The 13,809-nt window shown below is 34.7% G+C and overlaps 1 protein-coding gene across 2 annotated transcripts; it reads left to right on the top strand.

The window, feature by feature from the left end:
- The first annotated feature begins 249 nt into the window (after positions 1–249).
- On the top strand, positions 250–12,375 carry LOC142611306 (rhomboid-like protein 15). 2 transcript variants are annotated; one of them, XM_075783414.1, is made up of 13 exons: positions 250–385; positions 3,883–4,048; positions 5,084–5,387; positions 5,618–5,650; positions 5,746–5,837; positions 5,953–6,026; positions 8,365–8,459; positions 8,533–8,602; positions 10,223–10,401; positions 11,059–11,107; positions 11,205–11,261; positions 11,851–11,925; positions 12,044–12,375. In XM_075783414.1, the coding sequence occupies exons 1-13, from the start codon at positions 362–364 to the stop codon at positions 12,047–12,049; spliced, it is 1,224 nt and encodes a 407-aa protein (XP_075639529.1). In that variant the 5' UTR covers positions 250–361; the 3' UTR covers positions 12,050–12,375. The 2 variants fall into 2 exon arrangements, with proteins under 2 accessions (XP_075639529.1, XP_075639528.1); XM_075783413.1 differs by lacking the exon at positions 12,044–12,375 and having other exon boundaries at positions 11,851–11,934.
- Positions 12,376–13,809: the final 1,434 nt, after the last annotated feature.

Genomic DNA, 13,809 nt, shown 5'->3' with positions numbered 1-13,809 from the left:
TTTTAATGCTTAAAAAAACAATTTCTTTAATTTTTTTAGGGATTGAAAATAATTATTTTAAATTTCATAGACTAAAATTTTTCATAAGGAAAAATTTAGAGGCCAATAAAATAGTGTATTGTGTCTTTTTTTTTTTATCCAATTTAAAAATCAACTAAATTCCTTTAAAAAAAAAAAAAACCAAATGGAGTTTTGCCCACCCGAACTTTCTGGTCCGAACCCGGTTTTCTACTTTCGAAATTGGAGAATTCGAGAGCATTTGCTGTACGTATCTGATTGGTAACTAACTTTGCTGGTACACAATCCACAAAGCACCAAATAGATTTCAAACATAGTCACTGAGAAAACAATTTCGCGGAAAATGAGACCCAACATCGTTACCGAGGTGAGCTCCGATCTACATTCTTCACTCTTCCTTTGCTCGTTTCGATTTTGATAATTACGCATCGTCACTGATTCCTTGCCTAACCAACCCTAACTTCAATTTATGCTCTGTTTGGTTGCTGAGAAAAATGCAATGAAATGAAATGATTCAATTTTGCTTCTAATTTTCAATTTTTTGGGTATGGATAACATTGTAAAGCAAAAAAAAAATCTGTACTTAAAGAGTTGAAACTGAGCAAATTACCACCACTAGTGTGCTTAGTTGAGTTGACTCGCAAATTTGGAAAAGTTTACCTTGTTAGACTCATATCATATCTACTTGTTTTCTTTTACTTTATTCTATGAGAAATAATGGGATTTTTTTTTTTTTTTTTTTATAATAAATTCCGGGTGTTTGAATTGTGTCTTTGTGTCATACTGTTATTGTTGGATCAGGTTTGGAATGTTTGAAATTAGAAGGAATTGCGGATTCAATTGGAAACCCTAATTTAGTTTTTGTTTAGGTGGTTAGTTAACCTTTTTTAAAAGAGTATAATTAGGATGTAAGGATAGTTACTTCAGGTTATAAAATTTGTTCAATACGAATATTTATGTATAGGCATAGTCATAGGGTACCTTAGCTTTTCTTGGATGATACATAACATCTAGGTATCAATAAGATTTACATGGGTTTTGATTGGATTAGATATGGAAGTATTTTTTGTTAGCTAATATTCAAATTTGCATGTTCTGAAGGTTAAAATGACAATTTTTTACATGGTAAAGTAGCCTAAACAAAGCTTCCATTAATGTAGAATAAGTGATGATAGAGCCATCAAATTGGTGTTTTTTCTTTTTCTTTTTAAATGCAGAAGTGGGTATTATTAGTGTAGTCAAAGGTGAAAGGCAACGTTAAGGTGCCAAGCCCTTGTATCGCCTAAGGTGTAAGACACCAAAAAAGGGCCTTATGGTGTAGGATTGTGGAAATATATTAGGAGAAGATGGTGTGCTGTTGGTGATGGCTCCATAATTAGTTTTTGGCCGCATGACCTAGGAATGGTGAGACAACTCTTAAGGAGAGATATTCTAGCCTCTTCCTAGTTGCCAGGGACAGTAAAGCCAAGGTGACGGATTATTTATAGTACACAAAAAGGATTTTTCTTTTTGGGGTTGGGGTTGGGGTGGGGGCGGGGGGAGATCAATGATTCAATTGTTGGAATTCTTGAGTGGAGGACAGAATTCTTATCCTTGTAAGGGCATGGGGAAAGTTTGTGTACCACCAAGGATGGCTTATTTATTTTTATATCTTAATGTGTGATGTTAGAAAAGACATTGACTATAGATAATCTAAGGAAATGAGTGTTGACTTGATTGGTACTTTTTTTTGATAGGTAATCAGTTTAGTTTTATTGATAAAAACAATATAAAGGAAAAAAATGAGTTCATGATGATGAACACAAAAGAACAAAGAAAGAAAAAGGACAAAGATCAAGCTGCTATTCTAAGAGAGACAAGGAACTCTATGCTGGATGAACAATCCGAGAAACCCCAACATCAAGACCAATCAAAAAGAGTTCGCTGGCACAAATCTTTTAGATGGCCTAATGATTTTTCAATGTCCTCAAACAAGCTACGATTCCACTCCGTCCAAACAACCCACATCAAACAAAGCAGAACCAAATTCCAAATATCTAATCTATACTTCCCAAGCCAATTTCTCCAGCAAAATAATAAACTAGCAACAGAGTCTTTCATGACTCATTAAAACCCAAATAACTAGATCATATTAATCCATAGAGCATGTGCTATATCACAATGAAGAAGGAGGTGATCCACTGATTCCCCATTATAGCAACACATACAACACTGATTCACCAATGGCTGACCCCTTTCCATGAGGTTATCTAGTGTAAGAATCTGACATAAAGCTGTTGTACACATAGAGAAGGCAACCCTTTTAGTTACCTTTACTTTCCAAACACACTTCCATGGAAAAGTGGAATAAAGAGCACCCCGAATCTCTTGGTAGAAAGACTGAGAATCAAAAGTACCACTTCCCTTAAGGCACCAACGTAATCTGTCACTCCCCACACCACTTGGAACCTGGGAGTAAATAAAATCAAGAAAAGAGGAAACTGCCTCTAATTCTCAATCATGAAAATTCCTAGAAAAGATCAAATTCCAAATTCTATCATTCCCCTCCGCATGGTGACCCAAAACATCAAAGATACAAGCCTCCTTATAACTTGAACACTCAAATAAATCAGGATAAAGAATCTTAAGAGGAGTTTACCCAATCCACCTATCATACCAAAAAAGAACACGAGTACCATCTCCCACCACGAGGGCCAAATGTTGAGAAAAAACTCTCCTACACTTCACTAATTCTACACTATAAACGATTTGATGGGTACTTCATGTGCAAGAACCCAGGGGAGAGTGTGGTTCATTTTTTCTTCATCGTGCAGTGGCTCGAAAGCTATGGTCTTTGGTTTTCTGTCCGTTTGGTGTTTTTTTGGGTGATGCCTTATTCTATTTTGGAAATGTTATCATGTTGGATGGGATGTTTTGGAAAGAAATGGGAAGATTTGGAAAGTTGTTCCTTTGCGTTTAATGTGGTGTCTTTGGAGAGAGTAATGATTGTTGCTTTGAAGGAAAGAGATGAACCTAATTAAGTTGAAGATCTTATTTTTGAAGAGTTTATATGATTGGACTTTGACCTTTCATACCTTTGCAGAGTTCCTGGGTGCTTTGAGCTTCCATTAATTGTGATTTTTTTTTTGCCAAGAGTCACCTACTAACTTGAATTAAAATACATTTTCTTTGCCAAATTACAAAACTGCTCTTTCTTCTTTTTTGCTAAGTTTCATTGAGGCCCTTGCATCAAGCATCTTATAGTATGCTTAAGGTGCTCAAGTACTTGCCTAGGCTCTAAAGTGAGTGCCTCTCTAAAGTCGTCTTGCTTCAGGGGTTCAAAGGCACTACGCATGCCTAGGTGAGCACCTGGCTTGCCTTGGAGTATACTATTATATAGGTGTATATGTTAAAATAGAGGCAAATTACATTTTAAATCCCTTAATTTAGGATTGGTTTAAACTGAAAATCCACACTTTCAGAAGTATCATGCCAAGGTTTGAATTGAAATGCATTTTATTGTGTAAGGTTTAATTTGAAACCACCCGTAAACTATGGGGTTTAAAATGTAATTTACCCTAGAAATGATGTTACAAAGTCGTTGTAATTAAAAATGTATGAGTCTCCTTCTTAACTAGAACTTTTGCTAACAAGCTTCACAATCATTTTGACTCCTCATTGTAATGGAGTAAGAAGGTGCTTATCTCCCTTTTCCAAACAAAAATGCCATCCTTGTTTCATCAATTTTGAAAATGCCACTATCAACACATTTTTGGATGGGTAGGTGCTTTACTAGTCAGAATATTATTTTTCACTTATCAAAAAATATATATTATTTTTCTTTGAGTTATTAATTTCACATTGTTTTTTCATTGTGGTGTGCAGGCAGGATTGCATACTAGGTTGGGTCAATGGTGGGATGGCATTCCACTACTTACTTCTGCCGTGGTGGTTGTTTGTGGGATCATATACTTGGTCTGTCTCTTGGTTGGATATGACTCCTTTTTTGAAATATGCTTCTTGCCCTCCGCAATTCTATCACATTTCCAAGGTACATACTTGCAGATTGAATATGATTCCTTTTTTGAAATAATTGTGCAATGTTTACCTTTGAAACTTTCATGTTTTTCCCCTTGAATTACCTTATGTATAAATCCAGCACACAGTTTAAAAGCTAAGCATTGGATAATCTTTATCCATCTATTATGTTGGGTGTGCTTGGAAGATATAATGGGATGGCTTCATAGTGATATATATTGGGGGATGGGATCTCAACATATTTTTAGTTATGTATCTTTAATTTTTTTTTGAAGAATAGGTCTAAAATTGTTGCACTTCATATTTTATGCAAGGATCTATGCTGTGATAGATATTTTTATTCCTATATGTGAGATATCTTTGTGAAATACTTATTCAACTATCAATATGCTACTTAGGGAAGGATTTTAAAAGTAATCTAAAACTATTCTTGGAAAATATCTGCTACATAAAACTGTTGTTCATGTTTGGTCTCATGATTTCTGGTCATTCTTGCATGTCCTTAGCTAATAGCGGTCCTTGGTCTGCCTGAAATTTTGTGGGAACATAAAATGTTTAGCCCAAGAGCAGTCCTCAGTAGTGTCTATGAAAGCCTTTTTTAATCTGTCTAACGTTTAGGCTGCAATCTAATATTTGGGTTGGAGAGGGTCTGTTCAAAGCCTTATCACACGCTACATAGCCGGTCCTGTTAATCTTTAGGAATTCCCTTTGTAAGTTAAATTTTTGTTCCAATTAAATCTGTGATGGTAGTCGATTTTGGTATGAAAGTAGCTTTCATTTGTGCCCAGAGCCTTGTAGCTCAACTGGCACTTCTTAGTGTTCCAATGAAGACGTCGAGGTTCAAATCCACCCTTCCTGAACTATTGAATTATAAAAAAAAGAAGTAGCTTTCATTTGTGTATGAAGAAGAAACTATATATCTTTCTTTCTTATTTTTGTATTTATTTAAATTATTTTACTTTCATGGATCTTTATAGGTTGTCCCTTCTCTTTAGTGAGACGTGTCAGTCTTATGGTCATTAACCTTACTCTCTTTTGTCTCTTACAGTTTACAGGATTTATACGTCCATCTTTTTTCATGGTTCACTGCTTCATGTTCTATTCAACATGCTGGCATTGGTTCCTTTGGGTTCTGAATTGGAGAGAATTATGGGATCTGTCCGTTTGTTGTACATGATAATTCTATTGGCTACAACCAATGCTATTTTTCATCTTCTCATTGCACTATTGGTGGGGCATAATCCTTTTCATCCTTTTTTGTATCTCATGAATGAGTGTGCAATAGGCTTTTCAGGGATCTTATTTTCTATGATCGTGATTGAAACAAGTTTGAATGGAATCACATCTAGGAGGTTGGTTATTTATGATACTTAATTTAGTAATACATGCAATTTCATGTGTACTTTTACACTCATGATATTTCATAAGCATGATAGGATCCTGTTGGCTCAATATTATTATTATCATCATCCAGTAGAGTTATCAAAAAATGATTATTATCCAGTATACATTGCATGGTTTCTCCTAAGTACATCCATTCCTGGTGACTTCTGATTTACAACCTTTTCCTATCATTGTGCAGTGTCTTTGGACTCTTCAATGTGTCTGCTCAATGGTAAATGCGCATCTAATGTCTATTAACTTGTTTGTATTATCCTTAGATAATTTATTGAAGATGTGACGTATTTTTTTTTGAATGATTTGTTCCAGGTATGCATGGATCTTGTTGATACTGTTCCAGCTTCTTGCATCAAATGTCTCATTGCTTGGACACCTATGTGGCATTTTGTCTGGATTTGCATGTAAGTTCCCTCCCAGTTCAACACATCTCTGTCTCTTGTTTCCCCTTCTCCTTCCTGAACTTCCATATTCATAAGGAACACAATAGAAATTCTATAATTTTGTCTTTTATTTCAGATACATATGGCATATTCAACTTCCTGATACCTGGAGCATCCTTTTATTCTGCCATTGAGGCCTCCTCTTGGCTTGTAAGTATCTTTACGAAATTGCGTTTTGATTGCAGAAACAGTATGGGAAAAGAATTATAATTTGATCTCTTTCATGAAAGTAGTATAAATGCCTTTCAGCTATCAAAGGACATGGAACTGAGAGTGACGATAACCCTAGATTATTATACTCCTTGTTATCTGTTGGATTTACCTTTCAAGGATCCCTTACACTTTGTCCACCCAATTTGTCTCTACCCATTGCTAATATGAGGGCTTTCTGGACTTCGGAATACAATAGTCCAATATCTTTTGATGGCTAGCCTGGCAGAATTGAAATTGGAGCGTGAAATAAAATATTTCAAGGCATGCTACTACAAAATAAAAGAAATTGACGTTGTTGGATGTAAATTTTATGCTTAATACCTTTCAGTTTTTAGAATAATGCTTCTGTATTTTCCTTCTATATTGGCTCAGCTTCCCACATGTACCTTCAATGTTCATTTTTTAGGTTTTGATATGCTTTTCTGTTGAGTCTAATTTCCAGAATTCAAAGGACTTAGCATTTCTTTTAGGTGCTTCTATGTATATATGTTATCAATATTTTCCTGCATTACTATTGCATAACTTTACCAAGAGTTAGGAGTTGGCCAAGTTTCAATACCTTTCAAGACCTAAGCATCTCTTACCTTACAGCATTTATGGTCCAACTATCATTTTTGCTGAATGATCTTGAATTGTCCTAGACAGTAGTATTGAAAAGCTAATGGTTTATTTCAATAGAGCCAATTAATACTTTTATATATTTATGTATTCTTTTTTTCATAAATAGAATACATAAATAAGATGATTTTATATGTCAAAGCCGATAAGGAAAATTACATACTACATTGTAGATCTTACAATTTCAAATTCAGACTATCTACAAAATCTAAAACCAAATGTGAGGGAATATTTTCTAGCACAATCATCTAATTATACAAGCACTGTAACAATGATTGTTTGATCATAATGGTTGGCTGTTCAATTCTATCAAAAGTTCGCAAGTTTTGATATCCCCAAATTATCCACAAGATGCACAATGGAATAGCATCCCAGGCTTTAGAATTTCCAACTCTGAAAACTCCCTCTCCAAAAAATTAGCATTTGCACCACTGTCTTCTGCATGACCCAGGACAGTCCAAATAACACCCACAGAAATGACCAAATATCTCTAGCTACAATGAAGTAAAAGGTGTTCCACTGATCTCCGTCAGTCTTACACATGCAATACCAATTGACAATCATCATGTCACACTTCCACAAATTATTCACCATTAAAATTCTGTCTTGTGCTGCTGTCCATGCAAAGAAAGCAACACCTGTAGGAACCTTGATTTGCCAGATACTTTTCTATGGAAAACTTGCCCCTACCCATCAAAGCTTCATAATAAGAATGAACTTCAAACTTACTGGCTTTTACAAGCTTCCACTCTGTTAAGTTATTATTATAATAGATATAATGTGTGTGTGTAATGGATATGCGTGCATATATCTACACACAAACCATAAAATGCACATCGTGGACATCCACTATCACTGAACTAAATTGAACTCATAAATGCCCTGTATATCACATTTTGGGTTCCTTAAACCTTTGCTGCCATTTACTCTGCTTAGGGCTCTAACTGTGCCATATTGTTTTTATTCAACATCTTAGTTTTTATTTATTTATTTTTTGTTTCATGTCATTATCCATGTAATATCATAAGGGAACATATAATCTTACCACATCAGTTGAAAGTCTGATACATTTTGCGTACAGATGCATAATTTATTGTCTTAAGAGACTAGAATTGGTAATTATCTCAGGAAAGAACTTTTGACAGGCTGTTATTTTAAAGCAGGATTTCTGTTAAGTAATAGTTTAGGTGAGGCACTGTAATTGTCAGTATTGAGCTGTACTTTGCATAATGTTATATTATTAATATTTCCCTCAAATAATAATGTTGAACTGCAGTTTGCATAATGTTTAATATTAATATTGAACTATACTTTGATTAATGTTGTTCAGGCTTCCCACTGATTAGTAGCCTGCTTTATACAAATTTAGGAGTATCTCATTTCAACCTTTTGGTATTGTTTTAGTTCTATTAACTAACGTCATGAATAGCTAGGAAACCTTATAATGTTGACTATCGAATATTCTCCTCTTTTAAAGTTTCAGTTTTTACTTTTTACTCTTTGTGAAGATGTTCTTGTGCAACATATATTGGTTAATAAAAATGGCATGCTATACATGGAGGTATCTGCCTGTATTGGTCAACCCTTTTGTTCTAACCATGTATTTGTAATACAGATAGGCCTTTGTGAATATGATCTTTTTAAATATGATTTTCAGTCATCTTGTGTGAGGCGGCCTAAATTTATTTTGTGCACTGGCGGGAATTCCACGGGCTACATCCCTACATATACAACCCAAAATACGGCATCTAGGTATGTTATGCTTTTCAAAGTCATTTATTATTTGATGTCCTAGAATCATAATTTGATATTATTTCTTGAGCAGTGGATTATTTTCTGGAAATACTTGGAGAAATTTGTCCTCATGGATGCCTCAAAGGGAATCGTCTGCTCAGGTATTGAGTGAATCTCCTTTTCAGGATCTTTTAAGGCATTAGGATTTTTTTTTTTTTTTTTTTTTCATGATGTCAATATAGTTGTTCACTTTTTGTAATGCACTAATAATGCAAGCCTCAACTTTAGCAAATTACTTTCAAAGTTTATCTTTGAAGAGATCTAATGCATGATCTGATCTTTCAAGAACATGTTTTTCTGTTAGGATAGCTAATCTCCTATTTCATAAGCTTAATAATTCACCATTAATTTATTTTAGGGTTCAGGGTATGTTTAGTGAGAATTCTAAGGAAACATCTGATCCTGCAGAAAAATATCAAAGAAAATCGCAGAGAAACAAATAGGTGAAACAAAATAAAACCTAGGAATCAGTACCTAGGGTTGCCTGGAATCAACACCAAGCTATTGTAGAAAATTAATAGTAATTTTATTAATCAAAACAAGCATCACCATACTGAACTTTGGGCCTTTAAATAGGTTCCCTAAGTGTTTTTTTTGATAAGTAATAAAATTTTATTAAAAATAAAAAAAGTAGACCATGTACACAGGATTTGTTCACAGATTACAAACAAACTAAGCACCAAAAGAACAATAATCAAGCATCTCAAACGTGTGATCAAAGAAAATAGAGAGGAAGCATTCATCAACTCAAATAAAGATCTGAGAAGAAGAAGCTTATGATCAAGCATTGATTTCTCCCGTCCCTCAAAAGTCCATGCATTCCCCTCACACCAAGGTAGGAAAGTAATTAATTTTCAAACCAAGTTAGGAAAGGAAATAAATTTCTAAGCCAAGTAGGAAAGGAAATAACTCTTAGCCAATTACATAAAAGCAATAAATTTAAACAAGATCCATTAAATCAATTGGGCCCAACTGGCTGTGGGTTACTTTTGGCCTACCATGTGATCAGGGGTCTTCATCTGGTTTGTGGAATTAGAAGATAGTGCTGGAGGGGAACACTTTTCTGGGTTTCCAGTTTCACTTCATTATGGCTGAATGCCAAAATCTTCTTTTGACATGGATTGTGTTGGCATTTGCTTTCAAATAGTATGTTGTCCTTTTACCAATTAAACCTGTGCTTCTTATATAACAAAATCCTTAGTCTACTCATGCAAAGCTCTTTCTTTTGGTTGGGTTTTATATTTTTGCTTTGGATCATATTTGCAATAGCACTAGAATCATAGAAAAGTGCTTCATATGAATCATATATGTAATTTTAATTCAAGTTTTGAATCCATTCATTTAGAATAAATAAATATAGTGATGGTCAAGCCCTAATGAACTCGGGGAAATGTTGAATGTTACTAGAGAATCAACTTGGAGAAAACAACACTCAAAGTTATATCCTCCTTTTAGTTTTAAGTTGACAAAACCTTTCCTCTTTTCCTTTTGTTATTAACTGTTGTTTATTTTCTCTTTGGGTCCTCTAGCCTCAACTGTCTCAGCAAAGTAATGGCCAAGAGCCTTGTAGCTCAATGGCATTGGCTGCTCTCCTTTATGAGGAGAACTAGGGTTCGAATCCCCCCTCCCCGTATTGTTGTAACTTTTGAATTATCAAAAAGAAGTCTCAGCGAAGTTATGTAAATTTATGGATTGAATATGCTCTTTTTGATCACATGCAGTCAGCAGAAGACAGTCATAGATTTCCTGGAACGGGAAGGACACTTGGATCCAACCAAAGTCAAATGGTTTCTGCTGATAATTCTGATTCAAACCTACAGGCTAGACTCTTGGATAATCGTAATCTAGATCGTCCATCAGACTTGGCAGCAACTGGTGCAAGACAACAGTCTGATGGAAGGTATTAGAAAAATTCTTTGGTGCACATCTAGTTATTGATACCTCTAGGTAGATCAACCTGATTGTTGGTTTGAAGTAATTAGTGCTTGGTTTTATGAAATGGTTGTTCTGATAACTTATATAAAAAAATGTGTTTTGATAATCTTTTCTTTACCTGACTTTGAAACCTACTGAAAAAATCAGGCTGGGCAATCACATGTCAGCCTCCCCACCCACCCCCCTCCCCTGCTCCCAAAAAAGAAGAAGAGAGGATTGAACAGTGAAAGTTGATTTATATGGGTGGAGGTCCTTTTAGTTTTTAAGAAAACTATAAACAGTTATTGTTCAGGCAATGGTGGCGCTGGTTTTAAAAAAACAATCAATTATCAAAGGATGCGTACACTTTCATTTGAAATACTGATATTTAAACGATGATGTCTAGTCAAAATCTAGTTTTATCCTAATCTTGCCTACAAATCCCTGAGGGTCTTGAATTGGGTTAAGATATCTGCCAGTGAGCCATGTTTTGTCATGTGAGGTGTTGACTTCATCTGTTAATTAAAACTTGTCATAATGCCTTTAGTTTATTAGGTCCATAGTTTATTAGGTCCACTAGACTAATACTAAGCCATGTTTAGTGGCCAAATGATATTGATTACTTTGTTCTTGACAATTTTAGGTGGCGAGTAGCAGATAATACATCAGTTGGCGTCCCTCCAAGCCATCAGGTTTCTTTTATAAATCTAAGAGTTGGATTTTCCTTTTTTCTTTCTTCTGGTTAATCTGTTTCTGAATTTCTTGTTGTCGACTTGGAATTTGATGCAGGGTTCAGTGGCTACTGATGAAGAAATCCAAAAACTTGTAGCAATGGGTTTTGAAAAGGTAAAATTACATCACTCTGCCTACTCTCATAATTAAAAAGCCATTTCACCATATGCATGTCTATCCATGATTGCACATGATTTTGATTATTTTTCTTACAATTAGAAAAGATATAGAGGTTAAAAGTTGACCATTAAAGGATATCTAGAGTAGGATTGGTCCTTGCTATTATTATGATCTTTTACTTTCGTCTTTGACAACCTTGCAACATAGGGGATTTGTACTAACCAACAAAGTTTGTTACAACATTCCTGTTGGCAAGTACAGGAACATGGGTAAAGCCATCTCTGATGCTTCCTAAAATACAACCAAGCTTTAGTTTCAAAATTTTAGGGTCATTTATGGCTCTTCATCAGACTAATTAGGGTTGGCCCCATGCAATCTTTCTCACCTTTCTTTTCTATTTGAAGTCATATTTATAGTTACTTCCTTAATTGACTTAAACCACTTTTTAATGCATATGGGGTCTAATGCAGCGCTACTAGTAGGGGATGCCACTTGTATCTGTTAGTGGATACATTCCTAGAATACTCATATTTAAAATTTAGATGGTTGGCATTTTAAATTCAAATGTCTTGGAACTGTTCAGACACAGGTAGAAGTTGCACTAGCAGCTGCGGATGGGGATCTGAATGTGGCAGTGGAAATTCTTATGAGCCAACAGGTTTGTTAGTTGCGTACGAGGCTTTGACCATCTGGGGCTCTTAATGATTTTTCTTTTTACTAGTTCTTGGTGACTGCTCTTGCCTGGTCTTATTTTGAGAACTCTGATTTAACTGCAGGGATAGGGATAAATTGCAAAAATGAGTTACGCTGATTTCTCATTGACACCAACTATGAGCTAAGTTCTGTTGGCCTAGTTGTCTGCTTCTATCATCTCTGTGGTTCGGATTGTGCTCTGTATATTTTCTGATAGCCATATTGATAGGATGAGGCAGACGGAGGAAATATGTAATCAGGAAAGGCTGTACTTTTGCTATTAAAAAGCAATGTCAAAAAAAAAAAAAAAAAAAAAAAAGATGAAGAAAAGATGACAACGTTTGTAAACATGTTTTGACTGACAGGAACGTTCGGATTCAATTCAAAAGAGTATCTTCAATTAGCTTCAACTCAACTTTATTTCTTTAATCCAAGCAAAGGCTAAAAGAGATCCCCTGTGTTGATATTTAGACCTTTATAAAATAGACATCATTGGCTCAACTCTCCTATGTAGCATATACCAATTGAACTCTAATAAAAATGTGAAACTTGAAATTCAAAGAAACCCCTGAAGAATTTGGACTTAGTCGTCCGTCACTCCAGTTCTTTTGATGGAAAATTGAATTGGAAAAGGGTGGCATTCTTTCTTTCTTCTCCCACTCCGAAAGTAATAATACTTTTCATTAACAAAAACAAGACAAAAAATAGGGGGGAAAAAAAAATTTCCAACCGATTCCACAGACCCCGGCAAAACTCAAGAACAGAGGAAGAGGGTGACATTTATTTTGCTCGTTGGGTCTACCTTTTTTTCCCTGCCATTTTTGAGAGAAATGTGAGAGGAAGTTTGCAAAAAAGTGTAGGGCCACATGCTTGGACAAATGCTTTGCCAAAACTTGCTTAGATATCATTGCGTGATTAGAGTGCTTTAAGTTGTGGATCCATATTAAATGACGTAATCCAATTACGAATTGAAATTCAAAGAAGTTATGATAAAATGTATGTTCAATATATGATCCTAGAAAAACTCTGAAGTTCAAAGTGAAAGGCCACAAGTACGTTATTTTTCTTGCTTTTTCTTTTTTATAGAAAGAAAAAAAACACACTTAAAATTTGTCTTTTCTTCTCTCCTCTCCTTTCCTACCTTTCCTTTCTCTGCCCTTTGCGCTATTTTGTCACTTTCCTTTCTCTTGCCTTTGCGTTATTTTGCCAAACAAAAGGGAGATATCATTTAACTGGGCAAATGTCAATTGCAAGTGAGTGGTGACATAAATTAGGCATGAACGCAAAATCCCAAGTTGATGGCAAGGACATGGTGGTGTAAATGTGTTCCAAACACTAGGTTTTTGTTGTGAGTCCCACAATAATTGTCTCACATTTATAAATTGTTGTGAATTTTCGATCTCTTTTAATATTTTAATATTTTTGATCTCTTTTAATATCTTAAGATATGTAGTTTAATCTCTTTTAACATCTTAAGATATGTGGTCTAATGTGAACATGAACCTTATTTATATCGCAGGTTATTCCATCTTATTTTTTTAATCTCTTTTCTAGATTCTTTTGGGCTTTTATAATTGTGTGACAGTTAGTTTTAATCTATTGGAGATTAGTTACCTATTATTTATTATTATCTAACCAAGTCAATGACTTATTTAACACACCATCATAACTAACGTTTTCTGAAGCTTCTATAATTGTTTGTAACTGTTGGTTTCAGCCTATTGGAGATAGGCATTTATTATTTACTATTATCTAATCAAGTCAATGACTTATTTAACACACCATCACAAATTCACAGTACTTAAGAGGTTAGCCACCTATTATTTATTATTATCTAACCACAAGTCAG

This window comes from Castanea sativa, chromosome 9, assembly GCF_040712315.1.
Source record: "Castanea sativa cultivar Marrone di Chiusa Pesio chromosome 9, ASM4071231v1".
Classification (NCBI taxonomy): domain Eukaryota; kingdom Viridiplantae; phylum Streptophyta; class Magnoliopsida; order Fagales; family Fagaceae; genus Castanea; species Castanea sativa.
Note: the sequence above shows the minus strand (reverse complement) of the source record. Positions and strands in the feature narration are given on the sequence as shown.

Coding starts and splice junctions, on each gene's coding strand:
- LOC142611306 (XM_075783413.1), top strand. CDS start 362: ATGAGACCCAACATCGTTACCGAG. Junction 5,838..5,952: donor CATTTTGTCTGGATTTGCAT/GTAAGTTCCCTC, acceptor CTTTTATTTCAG/ATACATATGGCATATTCAAC. Junction 6,027..8,364: donor TTGAGGCCTCCTCTTGGCTT/GTAAGTATCTTT, acceptor TATGATTTTCAG/TCATCTTGTGTGAGGCGGCC.